This window comes from Varanus komodoensis, unplaced genomic scaffold (genome assembly GCF_004798865.1).
Source record: "Varanus komodoensis strain SLA01 unplaced genomic scaffold, ASM479886v1 scaffold8, whole genome shotgun sequence".
Lineage (NCBI taxonomy): Eukaryota > Metazoa > Chordata > Lepidosauria > Squamata > Varanidae > Varanus > Varanus komodoensis.
In genome coordinates this window covers 6743749-6763908 of record NW_025336481.1, presented here as the reverse complement: position 1 = coordinate 6763908, position 20160 = coordinate 6743749, and the positions used below count along the sequence as shown (strand labels likewise).

At 44.9% G+C, this 20160-nt stretch overlaps 1 protein-coding gene across 4 annotated transcripts in view; it reads left to right on the top strand.

Annotated features, from left to right (window-relative positions):
- The window catches only part of SLCO4A1 (solute carrier organic anion transporter family member 4A1), a 67901-nt gene extending 54674 nt beyond the window's left edge, over positions 1-13227 (top strand). For 3 of the 4 annotated variants that reach the window (XM_044455591.1, XM_044455588.1, XM_044455589.1), the window contains 7 exons: positions 1629-1783; positions 3180-3375; positions 4195-4360; positions 5521-5693; positions 6086-6150; positions 7440-7588; positions 8911-13227. In XM_044455591.1, the coding sequence (XP_044311526.1) occupies positions 1629-1783; positions 3180-3375; positions 4195-4360; positions 5521-5693; positions 6086-6150; positions 7440-7588; positions 8911-9060 (1054 nt within the window). In that variant the 3' untranslated portion in view covers positions 9061-13227. The remainder of the gene's footprint in view (positions 1-1628; positions 1784-3179; positions 3376-4194; positions 4361-5520; positions 5694-6085; positions 6151-7439; positions 7589-8910) is intronic. The other variant, XR_006417131.1, reaches the window with a different exon arrangement.
- The last annotated feature ends 6933 nt before the right edge of the window (positions 13228-20160 follow it).

Here is a 20160-nt window from a genome sequence, read left to right as displayed (position 1 = left end):
TTGGGATGCGATTCATGGACCAAAATTGATTTGGATTTGACAGCATGTGTTCCTTTGCAAAATTCACGTGGACAAGTGTGTACTTTAGAAAAATGTGCACAGATAGACTTTAATCAGTGGGGACATTGCCAGGCTGTGCACAGTTGATAGCACTTGTTGAAAATACCTGTGAAATTTGCATGGTTTTTCATAAGAAAAAGGAAAAAGGGCTGGTAATCTGATATGGATCTGAGTTGGAACAAACTTCCAGACAGAATTCAGTTTTGCTGAATTTGTACAATCCTGTAACTACTGGCCAGGATGATGGGAACATAATAAGGAAGGAAGGAAGGAAGGAAGGAAGGAAGGAAGGAAGGAAGGAATTGTTGTCCAATTCATCTGGAGGGCTCCATGTGACCTAGATCAGGGACACAGACTTTCCTTTGGCTTGAAGACCAGATTCCAGTTTGGAGATGCTCAGAGGCTGCGTCCGAGTGTTCGATGATAGCAGAAGCAACTGGTTGAAGATACCAGAAAGACCAGCATGTTGCTCTTTGAGAGCCATTGCGGCATGTTGGTGAGATTGCCAGACTGGGATCCTTGGAGATCCTGATTCCAATCCTCACTTGTCTCTGAAGCTGACTGGGTGACTTTGGGCCAGTCACTGCCTCCCAGCCTAACCTACCTCCCAGCGTTATTGAAATGAAAGCACAGTGGACGTATGTTAGCCTCCCTGAGTTCCTTACAAGAGGGGAAAGATTTATTTATTTGTTTAACGAAATTTTATTACAATTTTAAACTACTACTGAAAACATCAATTCTCATAGACATTGGACTTATTGGGTCAGCCCCCTACTACATATCTTTTAACATTCTATGATCATATGCAAATCCATTTATAATAAGTTGAAGACATCTTTAGATCGAAACCAAGTCCCGTTTCTCCAGCCAATAAGGAAAAAAAAGAAAACAGTTCCAAATTTGATAGAATTCACTGTCTTCCTTCTCCTTCATCCATAAAATCAGTCCATCCATTTCTTACAAAGTCCTGTTTCGCTTAGCCAATATTAAAAGAAAGAAGGGAAAGATTTATTATTATAAATGCAATGTAATAATAACAACACTCTACCGCTGGTACTTCAGAAAAAGGTTCACAAAACTTGGGAAACTGCTAGTGATCATCGAGACCTGGTGGACTGGATTTAGCTCCCAATCCTGAGGTTCTGCACTCTTACTATAAAGCATTGGATTATGGATTATTGGATTGTGGTTGCAGAGATCCAGGCTCAAGACTGTTTTTATTCCTGAAAACTCCATAGAATGGCTTTTGCCAATTCCTCCTTTCTAGCCTAGCTTGCTTCACAAGGCTACAGTAAGAATAAAGATGGGAAGGGGAGGCATGTACACCCCCGCAAGCTCCTCCGAGATCAGATTAACCATTGTAATAAACGAAGAACCAAAACAAATGAACTATTACAAGAAATTGTGGGAAATAAGGTGGTCAAGAAGGAGAACCTAGAATGATCAGGAAATGCCTTGACAGAAAGGTTACCATAAAATACCTATGAATGTAATGAACTCACAGTACTGGAGATGAGCTTGTGTGAACCTGGTTGTCAATGTTCTTGTTTCCTTCTTGGATCCTGCAGGTCAGTCTTGCTGCTATTGAAGAATCCCACTTTCATCTTCCTTTGCTTAGCAGGAGCAACGGAAGCCACCCTTATTGCTGGGATGTCCACCTTTGGTCCCAAGTTTCTCGAATCGCAATTCAGCTTAAGTGCATCAGAAGCAGCGACCTTGTTTGGTAAGAAAATGTTCACATGCCATAGCTGGCTTGCTGCTTCTTGAACTTTGGGTGTGATCGTTTGCTGCAGTTCTTTATCAGCATCTTTTCTGCTCCAAAACAAACTTTTCTGCCAGAGCACGTGCTACTTCCTTCAAAGGAAGGAGTGCATGAGGCATCCCTTTGTAGGAGGGGGTCCAAATCCCCTGCTACAAAAGGGGGATTTGCGGCAGAGAAATGGGGGGGGGCACATTTCAGTGGTGGGTGAGGCCAGCTCTCAAGAAGTCCCTTTCATTGGTATGCAGAACCAAAAATACTAAAAGGTAGCAGCCTATTTTACCTAAATATTCTTCCAGTCAGTAACTTATTTCCAAAATCTTAGAAGCATTTCAGCTTTGGAATTGCAGGGGAGAAACTGCACAGAAGTTGGGGAATTACACAGACTCAGATCAGAAAAAGTGTTGAGATGGCATTTGGAAAGTTTTGGTGACCTCAAGTTTCATGGATTTTCATATCACATCTTCACAATGGGGGGGGGGGCACAATGCAGTGGGGGGGAACGGCCTGGAGCCAGAGAGATATAGGCAATCAGGGTTGGATAAGAGTTTCATTTGGCTTGTTGGAGACAGACAAGTATAACCAATTAGCAACCACAGTGACAGATTCTACCCCACAACTTTCATTGTTTTAAACTCTTGCTGAGGATCCCTGTGTATTCAGCCATATTATTGTTGAAATATGGTTGCCAACTCCTTTCTTGTGACAGACTTCTCATCTTCAAAAGCTATGCAGGAGGAACAAAAAAATACCCCCCGCCCCCAATCTTGGAAATAGCCGTTACATTTGGCCATGTGAGATAATTTTGCCTTGGTTCGTTTTGGTGAGAATTGACAAAAATCATCATGTTCTTCATATGCAGAATGGAAAGAACCTTTGATTTTAAGCATTTTGACATGGAAGCATTCACTGCTTTTAGTTTGGAGCGGGAGGGCAGGAGACTCAGAGGATGCTGGACATTCCTTCATTGCAAGTTTTTAAGTGAGCTGGCCCTCTAGAAAGGAAGCTCCAGCAGTGGATTCCCTAAATCAAGCATGGTTGAACTTTGCAGCCCTTTCGGTTCAATGATTCTACGAATACCTGGGTGGGTGGAGTCACTGGCAGAGATGCAGCGCTGGCCTTTGGCTGTTAGGCAGGACAATAGTGTAGGAAATAAAATGAATTGAAACGTTTTCTCCTGCCACCAGTACCAGCCCTCCATGCTTCTCCAAGCCTGACTTTTCATGACGAGAACAGGAAGTCTGATGTAGTCCAAGCTGCCAATATCTTCCTTCATGTTCTTAGGTCGCTGAGCACAAAGGGAAAGCGCGCACCTTTGTCTCATAAGTGATCTTGCTTATTCCTTCTTCTTCTTTGGAAGGCTACCTTGTGGTTCCAGCAGGAGGAGGGGGGACCTTCCTTGGAGGGTTCCTTGTGAACAAGTTTAAGCTGCGCTGCTCAGGAATCATCAAGTTCTGTTTGTTCTGCACCATGTCCAGCCTGCTGGCGATTTTCATCTTTTTTATCGATTGCCCCAACATGCCCATGGCTGGAGTGACACACACCTATAACAGAAGGTAGGCAGTAGCACACCTCTCTCCTTTCTGAATCCTGGAAGATGCACAGAGGAAGTTGAGTGTTCACTGAAGCAATGCTTAAAACTCACAGGGCAAGAGCTACTGAAAAGGCAATCCTGAGGAACACAGGGATGTTGAACCTCTTTCCGTCCAAGCGCCCAATTCCATTGTAGGGGTTCTCCAAATGGGTGGGACCAAGAGCAAAAGGGATGGAGCCACCATATAAAAATGCTTAGAATATCAAATATTCTAGCTTAGAGTTCTTATTTTCAGCAGCTAAGCCTTAGCAGAGGGGTGAAATTGCACATAAGTTATGTATCCACAGAAGATCCAAGAGAATTTCATACATTGATGTAAAGCAGTAAGCAGAGTTAAGAGTGCTGGGAGAGACCAAAAGGTTAGCCTAATACTAATAAGAATATAAATCCATTGGGCTAAGTAACCGGTAAAAATCAATGGGTATCCAAAAAGGCTGATCATATGACTTCATCTGTACAGACTAAACAAATGGAATCGATATACATGCAGGAAAGCACGATCCACAGGGGAAATCGTATAATTCGATACAAAAAGTAACCAAACATGTTTCAACCGTAGGTGTTCTTCAGAGGTCCAGTATGTAGAAAAAAGTATATAACAAAGGCTCCCAGTACTCTGAACTCTGCTTACTGCTTTACAGCAATGTATGACATCCTCTTGGATCTTCTGTGGATACGAAGCAGAGGCTTCCATGGAGTCTTCAAGAGCCAAAATGTCATTGCAGTGGGATGAATACGGTCCATCCTATTTCTTTGCTGATTGTATGTTTTGTGTGTGCAGCACCTTGCTCCAAGGCCACCTCAACCTGTCGGCTCCCTGCAATATGGAGTGTGACTGTCTGCGAGAGGCATACAGCCCCGTGTGCGGGAATGACGACGTCATGTACTACTCCCCCTGCCACGCCGGATGCAAGGACACATCGATCAGTCACGAAAGTGGGAAGAAGGTGTGTCCTGCAGAGAACGTCCATCTTCCACAGCGCTCTGTTGTGCTGGTGTCTAAGTCCTGTGGACGCTTAGTCAGACTTGAAACAGAATTCTTAAAAGAATTCTCAAAGTGCGTTCGCCCTGGAATATTTATTTATTTATTTATTTATTTATAGCTTTTATATCCCGCCCTTCACAGTGTCTCAGGGTGGTGATACAATAAAATAAATGAATAAGACACAGTGTCCAGAAATAATATATACAATCAACCTTAAAGCCACTACTAACGTTTAAAATAATGGGAAAATAAAATGCTTTTGGCCTGGTGCCAAAACAAAAAAAAAGCACTGGTACTTGGTTCACCTCTCTAAGGAGCCCCTTCCATAGCCAGGGCACCACCACAGAGAAGGCCCTTCTCCTCTTCTGATCTCCTTCCAAGGGAATATGAGTGCATCCTCTTATAAACTTGCAATCACTCCAATGACAGATGCTGTTCAATTAAGGGTTCTTAATGGATAATGTTCTCAGAGAAGCAGGAAAGTGTTTATACTGAATCAGACTGTTGGCCATCCATCCATCCATTTCTAAACTGTCCAATAACCAAAGTCCTCTGGGCATTTAATAGCATACAGCTCACTACTACAGGGATGGTGGACTTTTGTTTCTGTCGCGTTTTATCTTCCCTTGGGGGTAATCTGCCGGGGCCACATATCACTGCTAGGTATGGCCAGATTGCAGACTATGTCTTGAAGGTTCTCTCTCCCTTTCCCTTCCTTTTTGATTCCCCCGTGCCGAGTGGGGCTAATGGAGAATGGGCAGGATGCTTTTTGGCCAGTGATCCAAACTGACCACTTGCACAGGGGGCTCAGAGCTACATGGGACTTGATGGGTGGCGGCTGCCCACCCACAGTCCTCACTGAGGCGGCTCTCCAAGGTTTCCAAGCCCCCTGTGGAAATTTCCCTTTCTGCTGGATGTGCAGGCTAGATCTTAATGATGACCAGGAAAGTTCAAGGATAGCCTTCCCTGGCTTGGCAAATTCACCTAGATTTTTCTGATGCATTTTCTCCCAGCTGTCCATATCTGGTAGTTTGCTCTGCATGGTTCTGGGGTGTCTGTTGAGCTCTGGCAGGGCAAGGACCTCTTCTAAACCAGAACTGCTGTTGTTGTTTGCCTGGCAAGGTGTACCGAGGGTGCAGCTGCATTCTGGAACACTCTCCTTCTTCTTCCGGCTTGGCAACGGCGGGAAAGTGCACATCATCATGTGAAAGAAGAACCCTTCTCCTAATTTTCATGTTCATTGTCATTGTCTTCACATTCCTGAGCAGTATTCCTGCTCTGACAGCTACTTTAAGGTAAGCCACTAGAACAAGGCTTAATTCCATACATTGTCCTGCCCCTTTGCCAAGGTGATGTTTACATGCCTGGAACTTAACATTCCACTGTAGCATTAGCTATCGAGAGGTCTAGCCTGGACATGTTAAGTTCTGGTTAATTTGAAAGATGCAGCTTTCTGAATTTTGATCATGCCTGGGATGACTTATTTGTGTTTCTTTCCTTCTGGTGGACTGGCGTGGCTACCACAGCTTTGAGCAATCATGATTTTTCTAAATTCATCTCAAGTGCTATATCTGGATATTTAACATGAACCAAATGGTTGCCTTTTATTGCCGAGGTGCAGAATTTTACGGAATTACAGATTGGTCTGCTTGCCATGATTTCTGAATGTTTATTTTATGCATCCTAGGTGTGTCTCAGACAGGCAGCGGTCATTTGCTCTGGGAATCCAGTGGATTGTGGTGAGGACACTAGGTATAGTATAAAACCAAGACCCAATAAACTACTCTTTACGTACTCTCCTTAACGGCATAATTCTCCTTTAGCATAAAGCCATGTAACTTGTGGATAGGTTTTTATTTATTTATTTATTTATTTATTATTAAAACATTTCTATGCCGCCCCTTGCCGAAGCCTCGGGGCGGCTCACAGCATCACAGGTTTTAGAAGTCTGGAACGGTGTACAGACCATAGGAAACTCTGGTAGGACTAATAGACCAACTGGCATATTTTGGCTTGACTCTTCACAGTCAAGAGCATGCGTGATCAGATATGGGAGCAATCCTATGCCCCCCAGACAGCATCTGAGGAGTCATAGGAAGCTTTGGATACCCAGATCGACACTGGATGCCCAGGTACCCAGAGGCAGTGTTGTCTGAGCTCAGAACTGAGAATCGGGAACCTGACCCCCACCCCCACCCCAACCGTCTAGCAGCTGGCGTGGAAAGCGCCAGGCCTCATCAAGGACTACGCCACAGCTGCTTTGTGTTCAGCATGGGGCGTGGCAGTGGTCGTGGCGCCAAGTGGCAGTCACGCCCTCTCAAAGACCATATGACTTCAAGGGAGACTTGGAGCACTCTGCCAAGCACTGATGCGCATTGGATTCCTTCCTTTGGGCCGCTTGAGTTCTGTGCAAGTCTTCTTGAAGTGCATGGTAGGTGTCCCTCAACGGTAGTGGATCCACTGTAACCATGCAAGGATGACTATTGCTCCAGTTGTCGTAAGGTACCATCCACTGTTCTGAAAAGACAATAGTGTGGAGCTCTCCATAAACTGGATTAATCAAACCAGGATTAAGAATGCTTTACCTTCACTGTGCTTTGGGTAAGCGTGATTGCCTTTGATACGGTAGGCATTTGAAAATGCTGAGCAGAAAACCCTGCATTGGGTCAAAGTTGAACAAACTGGAAAATTTATTCATCCAAGGCATACAATATGTGCTATTATCCAAAGGAGGGTGCATGTGTGCACAGAAAACATTAATCTTGGAACTGTCTTAAAGATACCATAAAATGATCTAATTGCATATTGTCGAAGTCTGCGCTAGTAATAATTTCCATATGATTACTGGAGCTGACCTATTCCCAATGGCAAGGACTTTCTAAACAAATCTACCTTCAACAATTACAACAGAAAGCACCCCACTGAGTTCCATGGAAGCAGCAATTCCACACATTCTCACTGTGTTTTGCAAGAGACATACTTAGTACGAGATACGTCATTTGGGCAGCAAATCTTTCTCATTTCTCTCTTTCTCATTTTAGGTGGTATTCCAGGACCAATTGCTTTTGGATCAATGATTGACAAGTCGTGTCTCCTCTGGCAGAACCAGTGTGGTGAACAAGGCTCTTGCTATGTCTACCAGAACTTTGCCATGAGCCGATACACCCTGATTGCGGGTCTTATATACAAAGTAATTCCAATTTTGCTTTTTTCTCCTCCCCTTAGCTAAGTTTAGCTGAGAGCTTTTCCAGATCTCTGTTCCAGTTTGTAAAAGAGATTTGTAAACTGAAGCTCAATCCAGACAAGATGGAGGTCCTGTTGGTTCGTGGATCGGGCTTCGGGGAAGGTGAATTGAACCTAGTCCTGAATGGGGTTGCACTCCCTCTTAGGGACAAGGTCCGCAGCTTGGGAGTGCTCCTTGACCCAGAGCTTTCACTGGAAGCTCAGGTGACAGTGGTGGCAAGGAGCGCTTTCTTTCAGCTTCAGCTGATCCATCAGCTGCGCCCCTACCTGGAGAACGACTGCCTGGCGACAGTGACACACGCGTTGGTGACTTCCCAACTTGACTTCTGTAATGCGCTCTACGTGGGGCTGCCCTTGAAGACGGTCCGGATACTTCAATTGGTTCAAAATAGAGCTGCCAGGCTGCTGACGGGGACTGGGCGCTATGTTCACATGACTCCAGTCCTCCGTCAGCTTCACTGGCTTCCCATTGAAGTCCGGGCCCAATTCAAGGTGTTGGTGATGACCTATAAAGCCCTAAACGGCTTGGGTCCTGGTTACCTGAAGGAGCGCTTACGTCCATATATGCTCGCCTGCCCCTTGAGATCAGTGGGAGAGGCCCTCCTCCGGGAACCCTCCGTGAAGGACATTAGGAGGGTGAGTACTCAGAGGAGGGCTTTCTCTGAGGTGGCGCCCAATCTATGGAATGTGCTCCCCAGAGAGGTCCGCCTGGCGCTGTTGTTATTTGTTTTTCGGCGACAGGCGAAGACCTTATTTATGGTTGTGAGCCGCCCTGAGGCTTCGGCGAATGGGGCAGCATAGAAGTTTCCCAAACAAACAAACAAACAAACAAATAAAAGACACATGGACTGGTCACTGGGTCTAGATGAACCGCAGCTACACTGACCAAAACTTAAGGTCTGTTTCTGAGTGGGGTGTTGAATCCATGTCTGGGCTGAACGAATTCTTGGGGCTCACAGGAGTGATTGTTCCTCTATAAATAGATGGATGCAGATACTGATACAGAAATCGTGAAAGATTTTGCATACCTTGGCTCACTGCTGCTCAGCAAGGCTAGTAGCCACTGATACCCTCCTCTCAATACCTGGAGGATATTGAGACAACTGGTGGGAGGTATTGCAGTGAAAGCAATTCAAATATTATCTATAGTCCTGGGTGACTAGAAAGGTCACCCAGTCACACAGGGCAAGTGATCTTTACTTCTGGTCCTTCCCAAGACAAGTGGAAGCTATGCATGGCTCACCATCCCGATGTCTTCATTTCTTGCAGGTGACGGGATCCCTCTTCTTCCTGCTGGCCTGCATACTCTACAAACCACCTTCCCCAGAATCCCTCCCTGGAAGCTCCGATGCCTCTGAAAATGGGAACTGTGATCTGCAGGAAGACAAATGCCCACATCTCTCTCAAGATGATGCATAGCACTTTGAAGCGCCCAGTGGCTTTCACACAACCTCCAAGATACTGTGTCAAAAGAATATGTATTTGCCTCCTCCTGTTAATTATTGATACTATTTTGTTCCTTTTTCACCTTCCAGGAAGAATGATTTAACGACGTTCTGTTATATGTTTGTCTTTTATAAGGAGCAAAAGCACATGGCAAAACTTGTGCACTGGCTTTTCCAGCTTGAAATGAGAGTGTAACCAGATCTTTGCAGCCTTGCCCCAGAGATGGATGGAAATGCAAGAATCTCAGAGAGACAGGTGCCACATCTTGAATTATTTGCATTTGTGGGTGCTGCAGTTCTCACGTGGAGCACCATCATCTCAGAAAGCATTTTTCAAAACAAAATTTCTAGATGGCAGCATAAATGGGACATGGGGGTATATTTCTTTCCTGCTTTGCCTTATGAGGGACAATCATTGGATGAGGCGTTCCTAGCTTTTATTTAGACAGCAAATTTCAACCTGACCTCAAAATACCACATAGGTTTGTGGCATCAGCTTTACTAAGTCTTTTTTATTTAAAGAAGGGCTAAACATAGCTTCAGACCATTCCTATATAAAGCACTTAAAAAGGTGACCACCCAGGGGGAATGTATTTGGCCCAGCACAAGTTCCTCTCTCTATAAGAGAGATTAGACCCAGTCATTGTTGCCGCATGCCAAGAAATTCTTGAGATCTTTCTTGTGCCCTGTTTGCTTTTCTTCTTTATTCCTCCATGGCTGCAACACCTTGGCGACTCATATCTATGGATTAACCATCCTGGTTCAAGTACTGCTTTGCAGAGCACCTCAGACAAGTGGTGGATCCATGAGTCAAGAACATGCATATATGAATCAACCCTTTTTTGAACTCCCACAAGCATCTTGCTGGCACAACATCTGCCTTCTCTTTCCTCTTCCAAGTCTTTGTGGCATCGATTTTGTTCTGTGTGCTCATCCACCGAGTGGCCTCTTGCACATGACAACACTCCAGCAGAAGCACAGGAAATGCTCTGTGCAAGGTAGATCTCCCGGACAGCTTATCGTACTTAGGAAGGTCTTGTGTTGTCAGGAGTTGGTACCCTGTTCCCCTGGGAGTAGCTATATTTCTTCTGCAACAGAAGTGCTAACAATGCACTTCAACAGAGCTCCCTTGCCAGGAGGTTTGTGGAAGACTCTACAATCTGCCCATGTTGGAGGACTCTTGGACCATGTGGCTGCTGGTGTTGACAAGAAATGCCAGGACAAATCCCTTTCTCTCATATTTCTGCCATCTTATTTTTCCTTTTTTGTTCCCCTGGATTTTCAGGCTTCCACCATGACCAAAGCAATACTCCCGTTTTGAAATTCTTTAACAGGTCCAGAAACAGCATGCAGCATCTTGGCCCCTGCCAGGACCTCACCAGGGCCTGGGGTTGAGGCATGATTTGGATATTTCTGCAAACATTTTCTTCTCAGTGCTCCCATCAAGGTCAGGCCGCCAAGATTGGGAGCCAGCATTTTACATCCCCATAGTGTAGCCTTGCTCTGGGGCACAGTAGGAGGATAAAAAGCCAAGATCCCAGTCTGTTGCGAGGGGTTCCACAGCCAGCTGCCCAGAAAGTTTACCAGGAGTCCCAGTGATATGGAAGGACATTCTGCTGAAGTTCCCCTGAAATCTAGATCTGCCCCTTCTGAAATCCATGTTTTATGAAACAGTACAAACATCCATAACATCTCATGAGAAAAACTGGAATACACCAAAAAATACCATTTTGTGATAGGTTCTAAAGTAAATTGCTACACAACACTTTGTGAGGGAACATGTGGAAGTTGTACTTTGCAATGCTGAAACCACAGTAAAGTGTTTTTTTGCTTTGTTTTTTTAAGCAAGACATGAGGCCCAAACTATTTCAGCAGAGAGTCAGAACGGGCTGAGAAAGGGTGATCTTATTGATTTCTTTTCAAGCCAATCCCCCAATCAACCCCCCCACCCATAATATGTATGCATGTCAAAGGAGAGCTATTTGTTGACTATGCCTTGTCTTTTATAACTGGGATTGAAAGGCTGCTACAGAAGCATCTAGCTTCCGCAGATTAGGGGTGGAGGCAATATTCATTCAGTTTGCATTTTAATGTGCACTTGTCTCAGTCTGCTCTGCTGAACCATGTTGTGAACTGCAGCTCAAATTAAGCTTCAAAATGCACGCTTCTCTAAACTGTGTGATGGGTTCTCTGATCAAAGAACGTGTACAAAAATGTCAATGTTAGGGAAAATAACATTAAAATGTGTTCTCTGAGGCTCATTGCTTGCAAAAACGGTGCTTAGAAGGCAAAAGTGCATCAAAATTTCTGCATTAGGCAAAATGTGCACTGAACACATGCATTTTCATGTGAATTTTAAAAAAATCCTCAAAGCACAAGATGAGCCAAGTTAAGGATGCAAGGGATTCTCAAATGGAAGATTGGAAAAATGCAAAACTGAGAAATAGTTCAATCCATTCCTACCTCAAATCAGAAAAGATGAAATTCATGGGGAATAATCCTCAGTAAAAATCAAAACAAAACACAGCACTTGGCATAGAAAAGCAGCATGGCAGGGGAAGGTGTAGGCTAAGTCCTTTCCCTTAAGATGCTACTTTCCCATATGCTAGGAGAGTGTTTGAGGTGGGTGGAGGGGGAAGAAACTCATGCTTTTTCTTTGCATATTGGAAACGGGCCCATGGGTCAATGATGAAACAAGCTTGGCATGCAAAAACACCCATGGAAACATCTTAAAAGGATTAAGCAGCTGAAAAACTCTCTTTCTGAGATCCTGAAGCTGACACCACTGCTAACCAGAATAGACAATATTAGGCTGATATTAGTGGCCAATATAATCAATTTGTGTCAGTTTAGGTATCCTGTTTAAATTGCACGTGCACTGACATTCTCAAAATCCCACCATGAAGCCCATTCCATTTTGTCTTCGTATCAGACCACAATCTTTGTTTTGCTTTCTTTTGCACAAACATCAACACTTTTCCTAAAAGTTTTTTTGTTTAGTTGTTAAGTCATGTCCGACCCTTCACAACCCCATGGACAACATTCCTCCAGGCTCTCTTGCCCTCCACCATCCCTCCGGAGTCCACCGAAGCCCACACCGACCACCTCAGTGACTCCTTCTAGCCACCTCAACCTCTGCTGTCCCCTTCTCCTTTTACCTTCAATCGTTCCCTGCATCAGGGTCTTCTCCAGTGATTCCTAAAAGTACACATCCAGTGTTCACATCTTTGAAAAACTCTGCCTTGTTCTCCTGCTGGTTAAAGTGTGCCTGTGTGATTTTTTCAGTCTTACACATTTTGTGCACATTTTTCAAACATTTGCATGCTAACAAATACAAACAGCACATAACTGTGCAAGCTCAGAAATGCACGGACCTTGATGACAGATTGTGAGACCATGTTCAGTCCTGAAGGTGCAAACCAGGCATGTCCTGATCCAAAACGAATAGAAAATAATTTCTCACATCCCTGCATGGGGTGAACTATAAAGCAACACGGTTATGCTCTTAAACAATGGAAACTACACACCGATTTTAGATCGTACCATACCATACCTGACCAATTTTAGATCGTAACAGCTTCCCACATTGGTGTTAAAGATCTGAACTGTCTGTCTACAAAATACAAAGTGGCAAATGGAATTGTCTCCCAGTCTTCTTTCCATCTGCTTTCCATCTCAGCTCATACAGCCTTTCGTCTTCCCTCCACCAGTCTTAAGCGGCTTCACACTTTCTCACATGCTGGAGCGATCATTTAATCATACTTTGCAATGGAAGAACTGTGAGAAAAGGTGACACCTCCACCTGTCAGAAGACACCCCTCCCCCAGAATGCCACCGTACTAAAACTTGCTCATTATTGTTTCCTCTGACTTGCTTCCAGTGTGTTTTGCTACTTCTGCTTCCCAACCCCCTTTCCTAGGACTTTCAAAGCAAAGGAACACTCAAAAGTGCAGCCGAAATCTGCATTTGTCCAATGGTTTTAGAACGGACACCTTTTGTATGTACTGTAACAAAGCTTTGACTTTTTGCTTGGGAATGCCTGTGCCGTCACTGATGCTGTTTTGACACAGGAAACGTGTAAAAACATGGAACTATGCAATGTTTTGCTTGCTCTACTGTGTAAAGAAACTCTTTTTAGATACATGCAAAAAATCAGAATGATTATGGACTTTTATTTTACTGTTAATGGAAATGTCTGTTAGAGTGACAAGAAGGAGAGGTAACTGGGAACTCCAAAACCTCCCTGAAGAAGTGAGCTCACCCTCAATTTTTCCCTCATCCTTTTAATACTCCAACTTTTGTGAGTTCCACAGACACCAGAAAAAGCAGCATGTGACCAATAGACATAATTCTAAGCTCCCTTTACAGAGGCATAACAAATGACTGACAAACTGGTTAAAAGCACAATCCTATGCATGTTTAGACAGCTCAAAATGCTAAAACTCTCAGCATTCCCCAGCCAAGATGTTTTTCTCTCTAAACATTTATAAGGCTGCACCCTTAGCCTTATATTTTGACTTCTACCTTCATCATTATTGGATTTCCAACCAGGCCAAGGTAAGCAAATATTGTAGATGGAGACAAAAGCGGCAGCTGCTGACATAAGCAGAAGAGAGGTTTTTAAGGGACCGAAAGCAGGCGCAAGCATTTCCTTTCTGGGAAAAGCCATGGGCTGTTCAGATGGTCGGTCATTTTAACAATAGGTGATGCTGCTGCTTTCCTCTCCTTCCAGAGCAGCCCCTGTTTGGACATCTCATGCTCTCCCGTAGGCTGCCTGGGAACCCCTAGTCCTATGCTCCCCAAGTCCAAAAGCTTTACCTAACCAAAGCGAGACGAGACAAGGGCCAGCCCTTCCATGAGGCAGGGTGAATGCCACATGTCAGGTGGTGGATCCGGAAGGCCCGTGGCTCTTGCACACCGAGAAAATTATGGGCCCCAGTGTTGATTCTGAAGGCTTCTCAGGATGAGACTTGGGGCAGGCGGTTGCTCCAGGGAGCCCCACTGGCTGCTGTCCTCTCCTATTGCAGCAAACGCCTGCAGCTCTTGCTGCCCATGCTCCTTGCGCCTCCTTCTGAGGCTCCTTCTGCAAAGCATGATGGGAGCAGTGGCTCTGGAAGGCTGCACAGGAAGGAAATGGCTGATGCAGTTTTCTCGAATGACAAGCTGGCTCCTTCCCTGCCAAGAGGCAGTGGAGAAATCTGCAACTGATCAAATGAGCTTGAATGTCCAAGCGTCCAACTTGTGGATTCCACAAGGGACTGCTTTTTAAAAATCCACACTATTATGCAAAAACATAACAGAAAAATAAGGAACATACATAAATAAAAACACTGATTGGAAAGATACATTTCCCCTAGAGGCAAAAACACCAAACTATGCGTGTTTTTTAGGGATTCACAAATCAAAGGAGATTTATTAATTGTGGGGTACAACTTTGTGCAATCTGCACAATTCCATACTTGCGCAAAATTCAATCCCATCCAATCTAGCTGATGAAACACCGAACAGATTTTACAATGTCTGTCCATCCCTACCTCTGACAGGTCTTTAGCATGAGATATTTGCCCACCTGTAACACCCGAAAACCACACCGGTTGCTTTCTTGCTGCTCAAAGGCTGCAAGGGGAGATTAGCTGGCATCACTTGCTCACTCAACACTCCTCTGATGCCTCACGCCAAGGAATCCTCAGAGCAAAGCACCAGGTGGATGGAGTCCCTTGCAAGCCTCACTGGCTGCGGGAGAGCAAGTGCAGGTGCCACAGCCCTCCAGAGACCACCCAGCTCACATGCTCGGCGTAGGCCAGGGTTGCATTGAACTACTCTCCCTCAACACCTCACACTGTCCCGATCCTGCACTGTGTAGGAGGCATTCATCCAAGATTGTGAGTCGATGTGCTGAGGGTTCTGCCTGCAGCAGCTGCAACTGGGTTCTTCTGGTGAGCCACAGCTGGACCTTCTTCCTTATGAGGACCTTGCCCCTGCGCAGACGCTGGGTAAGGGGGGCTTCTGACAGCTAGGTGAGCACTCCAGTAGCGGCTCTGAGTGTCCAACCTGCTCCATTGCTGTGAGTGGTTGGTGGGTGTTGGACAGCGAGTCTGGAATCGTGGCCAGGCTGGAGGTGGGCTTGAAGGGGCTCTTGGTGGCTCCTGGTGAGACATTATTGCCGCTGGACCTCTCATGTTGCCGTGGGTCTATTGTGAGAGAGCCTGGCGCCAGGAGACTCAAAGAAGCACAGGGCAGTAGAGCTGGAAGGGGCCAGAGGGCCACCGGGTCCAGCCCCAGCTCAGTGCAGGCCTCCAAGGGAAACCCTCCCTCTCAGGTGGCTGTCCAACTGCCTCTGGAATGCCTCCAGTGTGGGAGAGCCCACCACCTCCCTAGGTTGTTGGTTCCATTGCCACACTGCTCTAACGGTCTTAGAGGTGACTGAGCGGGTGACTGAATCTCTTCCTGGCCTACTGTCCAGGGCTGGTGTGAGGATAAAATGGCGGAGAAGAGGATCTTGGAAGCTGGTTTCCTCACAGGAAAAAGGTGGGGTGTAAGTATAATACATAAGGACATATAATCAGGTTCTTGAAGCTGAATGCCTGCCTCAGAGCATGCACCGGTGGCACAGTGCTAAAGTGTATGGAATCATAGAATCATGCAGTTGAAAGGGGACCAGCGGGCCACTGGGTCCAGCAGCCCGCTCAGTACAGGACGCAAGTCTCCCATCCAGATTTCAACCAGGGTTTAGCAGGATCAGGCACTTCAGGCCATAGAGAAGCTATAGAAGCTTGAATGCAATCCTGGATTGACAATTGGTGGTTTTAATTCAGCCCTGAAAAGTAATTTCGGTGCCTTTGGAGCCTGGGGAAAGCAATCAATGCACCGCAAGGCAGTTATTCATGGCCAAAAAGCAAACTCATCATTCAAAGCAGACAAAAGAGTGCACAATTTGCATAAGATTTGCATAGACTAAATTCTATGTGTAGATGCAAATTCACTAAGAATTACTGTAATTTCGACCAATACAAAACATGACCCTAGTGAAGAAGACTGTGACCACTATGTCTGTCTGCCTGCACATTCTGATGGCAGAGTGATTCCCAGTGATGGACAACTTCACAGTCCTTGCTGATCTCCCTTCTTATACTCCTTTATCATCAAATCTGACCTGGACTGGACAGATCTTTAAACAAGGTTCTCGCTTTCAAATAGAGAACTGCCTTCTATAAAAGAGGACACATGGCCATCTAAAGAAAATTGGTTTGGTAATTCCTTTTGCAAAGAGCAATGAACTGGTGGCCAGAGTATGGCTCTGCTCCATAGGAAAATGGCCAGCAGTGGTTCTGTGCAGCAAAAGGTTTTTCCAAGAAGCAAGATTTTCTGCTGGTGGCACCAAAGCTTGGTATTGTGAGATTCAGAAGGTACATTAAACTCCCGCAGTTCACAGTAAATGCATGAGCCAGGCCTAAACCCTCCTGAACTAAAGTCTGCCTTGGGATTGCTTTCCGAGCACCAGAGTCTGCTTGTTGTCCCGCTACCTTTCCCAAGAGGTTCTGGCCAGAAGGACTGAAGTGGCAGCCTTCCAGTTGCAGAGCTGGAAGGGCCTTGGTAGATCAGAGATGGGGAACTGCTGGCCCATGGGACTAATGCTGGCCATCAATCCAGCCTATCTCGCCTGAAGGTCTTCCCCATCTCAGAAGCCCCAGCCCCTCGGAAGGCACAGCGGGCCTGGGTGCAAACGCCCTGGAGACCCTGCGAGAGGCTAGGCTGCCCCGGGATGCTTGCACAACACGCAATGAATCTTTTTCTTAAAGGTGAGAGGGATGGGCCTTGGAGGGCACCCATGCTCAGATGTGGAGGACTGGGGGAACGTGCCTAAGTTTGTAACCACAGTAACGCAGCCCTTGTCGAGATACACATGTAAGAGTGCCTTCCAAAGTGTTTAAAGCAATATACTTACTGCATGTTTTCCATTCTGCCAGTAGGTGGCAGCCAAGGCAATCCTTTCGTAAAATTGTCTTCTCTGCAGGCAATAGAAAAGGTACTGTGAGAAGTTCCCCCTGGTTAGAAGCAGAATCATCCCATCATATGCCAGAATAGATTTTTACATCTGTGCTCTGCTCTCCTTCAGCCATGGCCCAGAGCACATTCACGGAGTTGTCTGTTGATGTTCATCCATCGTTTTCAATGAGGACCTTGACATCTGACGGGTTGTGAGCTGTCCACGGTGTGTCTGCAGGTGGCTGATAAGGCCAATACGGGCACAGAGTGTTCGGCCACATGTCAGGCAGACATGTGTGGGCACCACTGTTGCAGCGTTTGCAACTCTGGCTTTACGGAGCGCTCGCTTCTCTTGTGCTACGGTTGTCCTTCTGGCTTCAGAACTTTGGCAGCCTTGGTGGATCAGCGTGCGCCATGTCAATCGGTCTTGTGCCAGGATCTCCATGGCCCAGAGCACATTCACGGAGTTGTCGTCTACACAACAAAGCAATCCCAACCAACTAGTTGCTACTAGCATAAACTTGTAAAGTGCTGATCACTTTGTAGTTTGACTTGGCTCTGACTTATGGGGTCAGTTCCAGAGAAAAACATTGGCGGACTGTGACTCACCTCCTTGGCAGTTGAACTATGGGCTGGCATATGCAACCGTTTTGTTCCCGGTGTTCTGCAACAGCTATATCAGGGCTTCCGAACCTCTGACTTCAGGAGCACGCCAACATGGCCTGTGCAAACCTTTGGGGTTCCTCCAGGGAGCAAGGCTTTTGGATGTCTGGATGCAGTAAAATTCATTCCAACTGTGTTATGCAGGTGGTCAAGTCATCTGTGGAATCAGATTTTGCAGGATGCGCTTGTAAACATTTGCACAAATTCAGAACTGAAAATGTCCAGATCCCTCCGAACTATGCAAATCCTAGAAAAGAGTATGTTTTCAGAATTTTGGTCTGAAAATTTTACATATTTTTCTACAAATAAACCTCCACTACCCCAGAAAAAAATGGTCTACAGATCTGTGGAAGCAACACCATTTGGGAAAAGCTAGGCTGCTGTGGAATCCTCAGATCAGATTCTTAGAAATCCAGACTCATGTGAAATCTTTGAGGATTTCTGTGACATCTCAAGCAGCATTTTGGCTTGGAAGGCATCCCCTCACTGTTATCCCCAGCCTGAGACTGGAGATAACACAGGCTACAGAGTAGTCATTAAGAGATTCAGAACAGCTCTGTTTCTCTTTAATATGTAAGTTGGAACACGCCATGGACATTGGTATAATTGTGGGTTGAATGGGACCAATAATTGAAATTAAATCCTGAACACAGAGAGACCTGTCCCTGGGTGGTTCCCATTCCTGGGTTGTCTACCTGTTTGGGATGGACTTGTTTAAGCAGGCATTCTCAGGCTTTTAATTAATTGTAATTAATGTAGCTGTTGCTCCCCTTTACTGGTTTCTTTATTGCTTTTATTGTAATTGCAATGATTTTAAATAATGCATTTTGAATGGTGATTTTAATCTTGTTCTGTGTAAACCACTTAGAAATTTTATGGCATTAAGCAGTATGTAATTAGTACTAAAAACGAAGGAAGATAATAACTTTACCCATGCATAACTGCAGCATGTAGTTTTTTTCCAATCCAATTTATTCAGCAGCACACAGAAAATTCTCATCACTGAAAAAGAATTTCAGTGCTAGGTAGGAAAGATGGATACAGACTCCACTGAAATCCAGAGTAACTTTTTAGGGGATTGCAACATCCTTTTGCTGAGGATGCTGGCAGAGAAGAAAGAACAATTCCATGCAGAGAAAAATGGTATGTCACTCAGTGACATAATGGAGTTTTGGTTGAAACAGGAGTGGAAAGCATGGGATTCCAAGATGGTGTCGGAATGAGACGGATGTGATTAATGGAGTTTGTTTATCACGCCAGTATTACTTGGCAGCGAGTCGTGGGAGACTCATCTAAGCCCTGTCGGGGTGAAGACAGACTGCCTGGGCATGCTCTTGGCTTGATGTGAGATGGCAATCTCATATCTGCTGAGAACAATTCAGGTACTTCTCAACCGAGTAACACAGGGGGTGGTTTCAGCCCCTTCAAGTTCTCGACATCTTAGAATCTTAGGATTTTTATTAGCTAGATAAGCATTGGAACTGCTGAGTAAATATTTTTTACTTCTTCCGCAATATTACCCATGGAAAAGCTCCATTTGTTTTTAATTTGGCATTAAGAAAAGAAAAACCGTCCGGATGTTTAGGCTGTGACTGAGATGAGAGAGTGCTGAGGCTTTTGTTCAAGTTGAAGCCGAAGAAAAAGACTTTTTCCTCTAACCTCTCTAAGGGTATAAAATTAGTCTATATTTTTAAGGTGCAATTACGTGATAGGAGTTCAAAGCTTTGACCAATCATTTTGGATATCTGTTTGGACTTCTGCCAAGATCAACTGGACACTCGCCAGAATATTTTTCACATTGTCGGATGCTTTCTTCTTTAATGTGATGACTGTTTGGGTGAGCATTCCTATTTTCCTTTTGCAATACTACTTGTGGACAAACTATATCTGTTGTTAATTGGCATTAAAAAAAGAGAGAGAAAAGGGAGAGGAAGGATATAAGAATCTCCATTTCCTCTCTTGCCTGTCTGGGACCTCTGCCAAAGTATTTGGCAACTTGCCAACCTTCTGACCGCTAGTGATCTAGAGAAAAGTGGAACTGATCTTTGCTGCCACTTTGTGGCTATTGGAATTGTTGCAACCATGGTAGAGCAGAAGAGATTTTTTTTGGAAATACAAGAATCTTTAACAATTTTACAAATATCCCAAGAGGTGATGTTGAGACAACAGGAAATCTTCTCAATTGTACAAAAAAAGTGCTTTGATAAGCTTGATGCTTCTTTTAAGGAGATGGTGATTGATGTAGAATCCAAAACTGAACAGAATATACAAGAAATGCAACAAGTATATGAAAAATTTGAAACTGTGGATAAAAAGAAACAAATTTGGCCGCTAAAGGAAGGAATTTTTTTTTTGAAGGATGGATGGATCCTGAATTAACTAAAATTGATTCTGAGGAAGAAGAAACAGTGAAGGTTGATTTGCA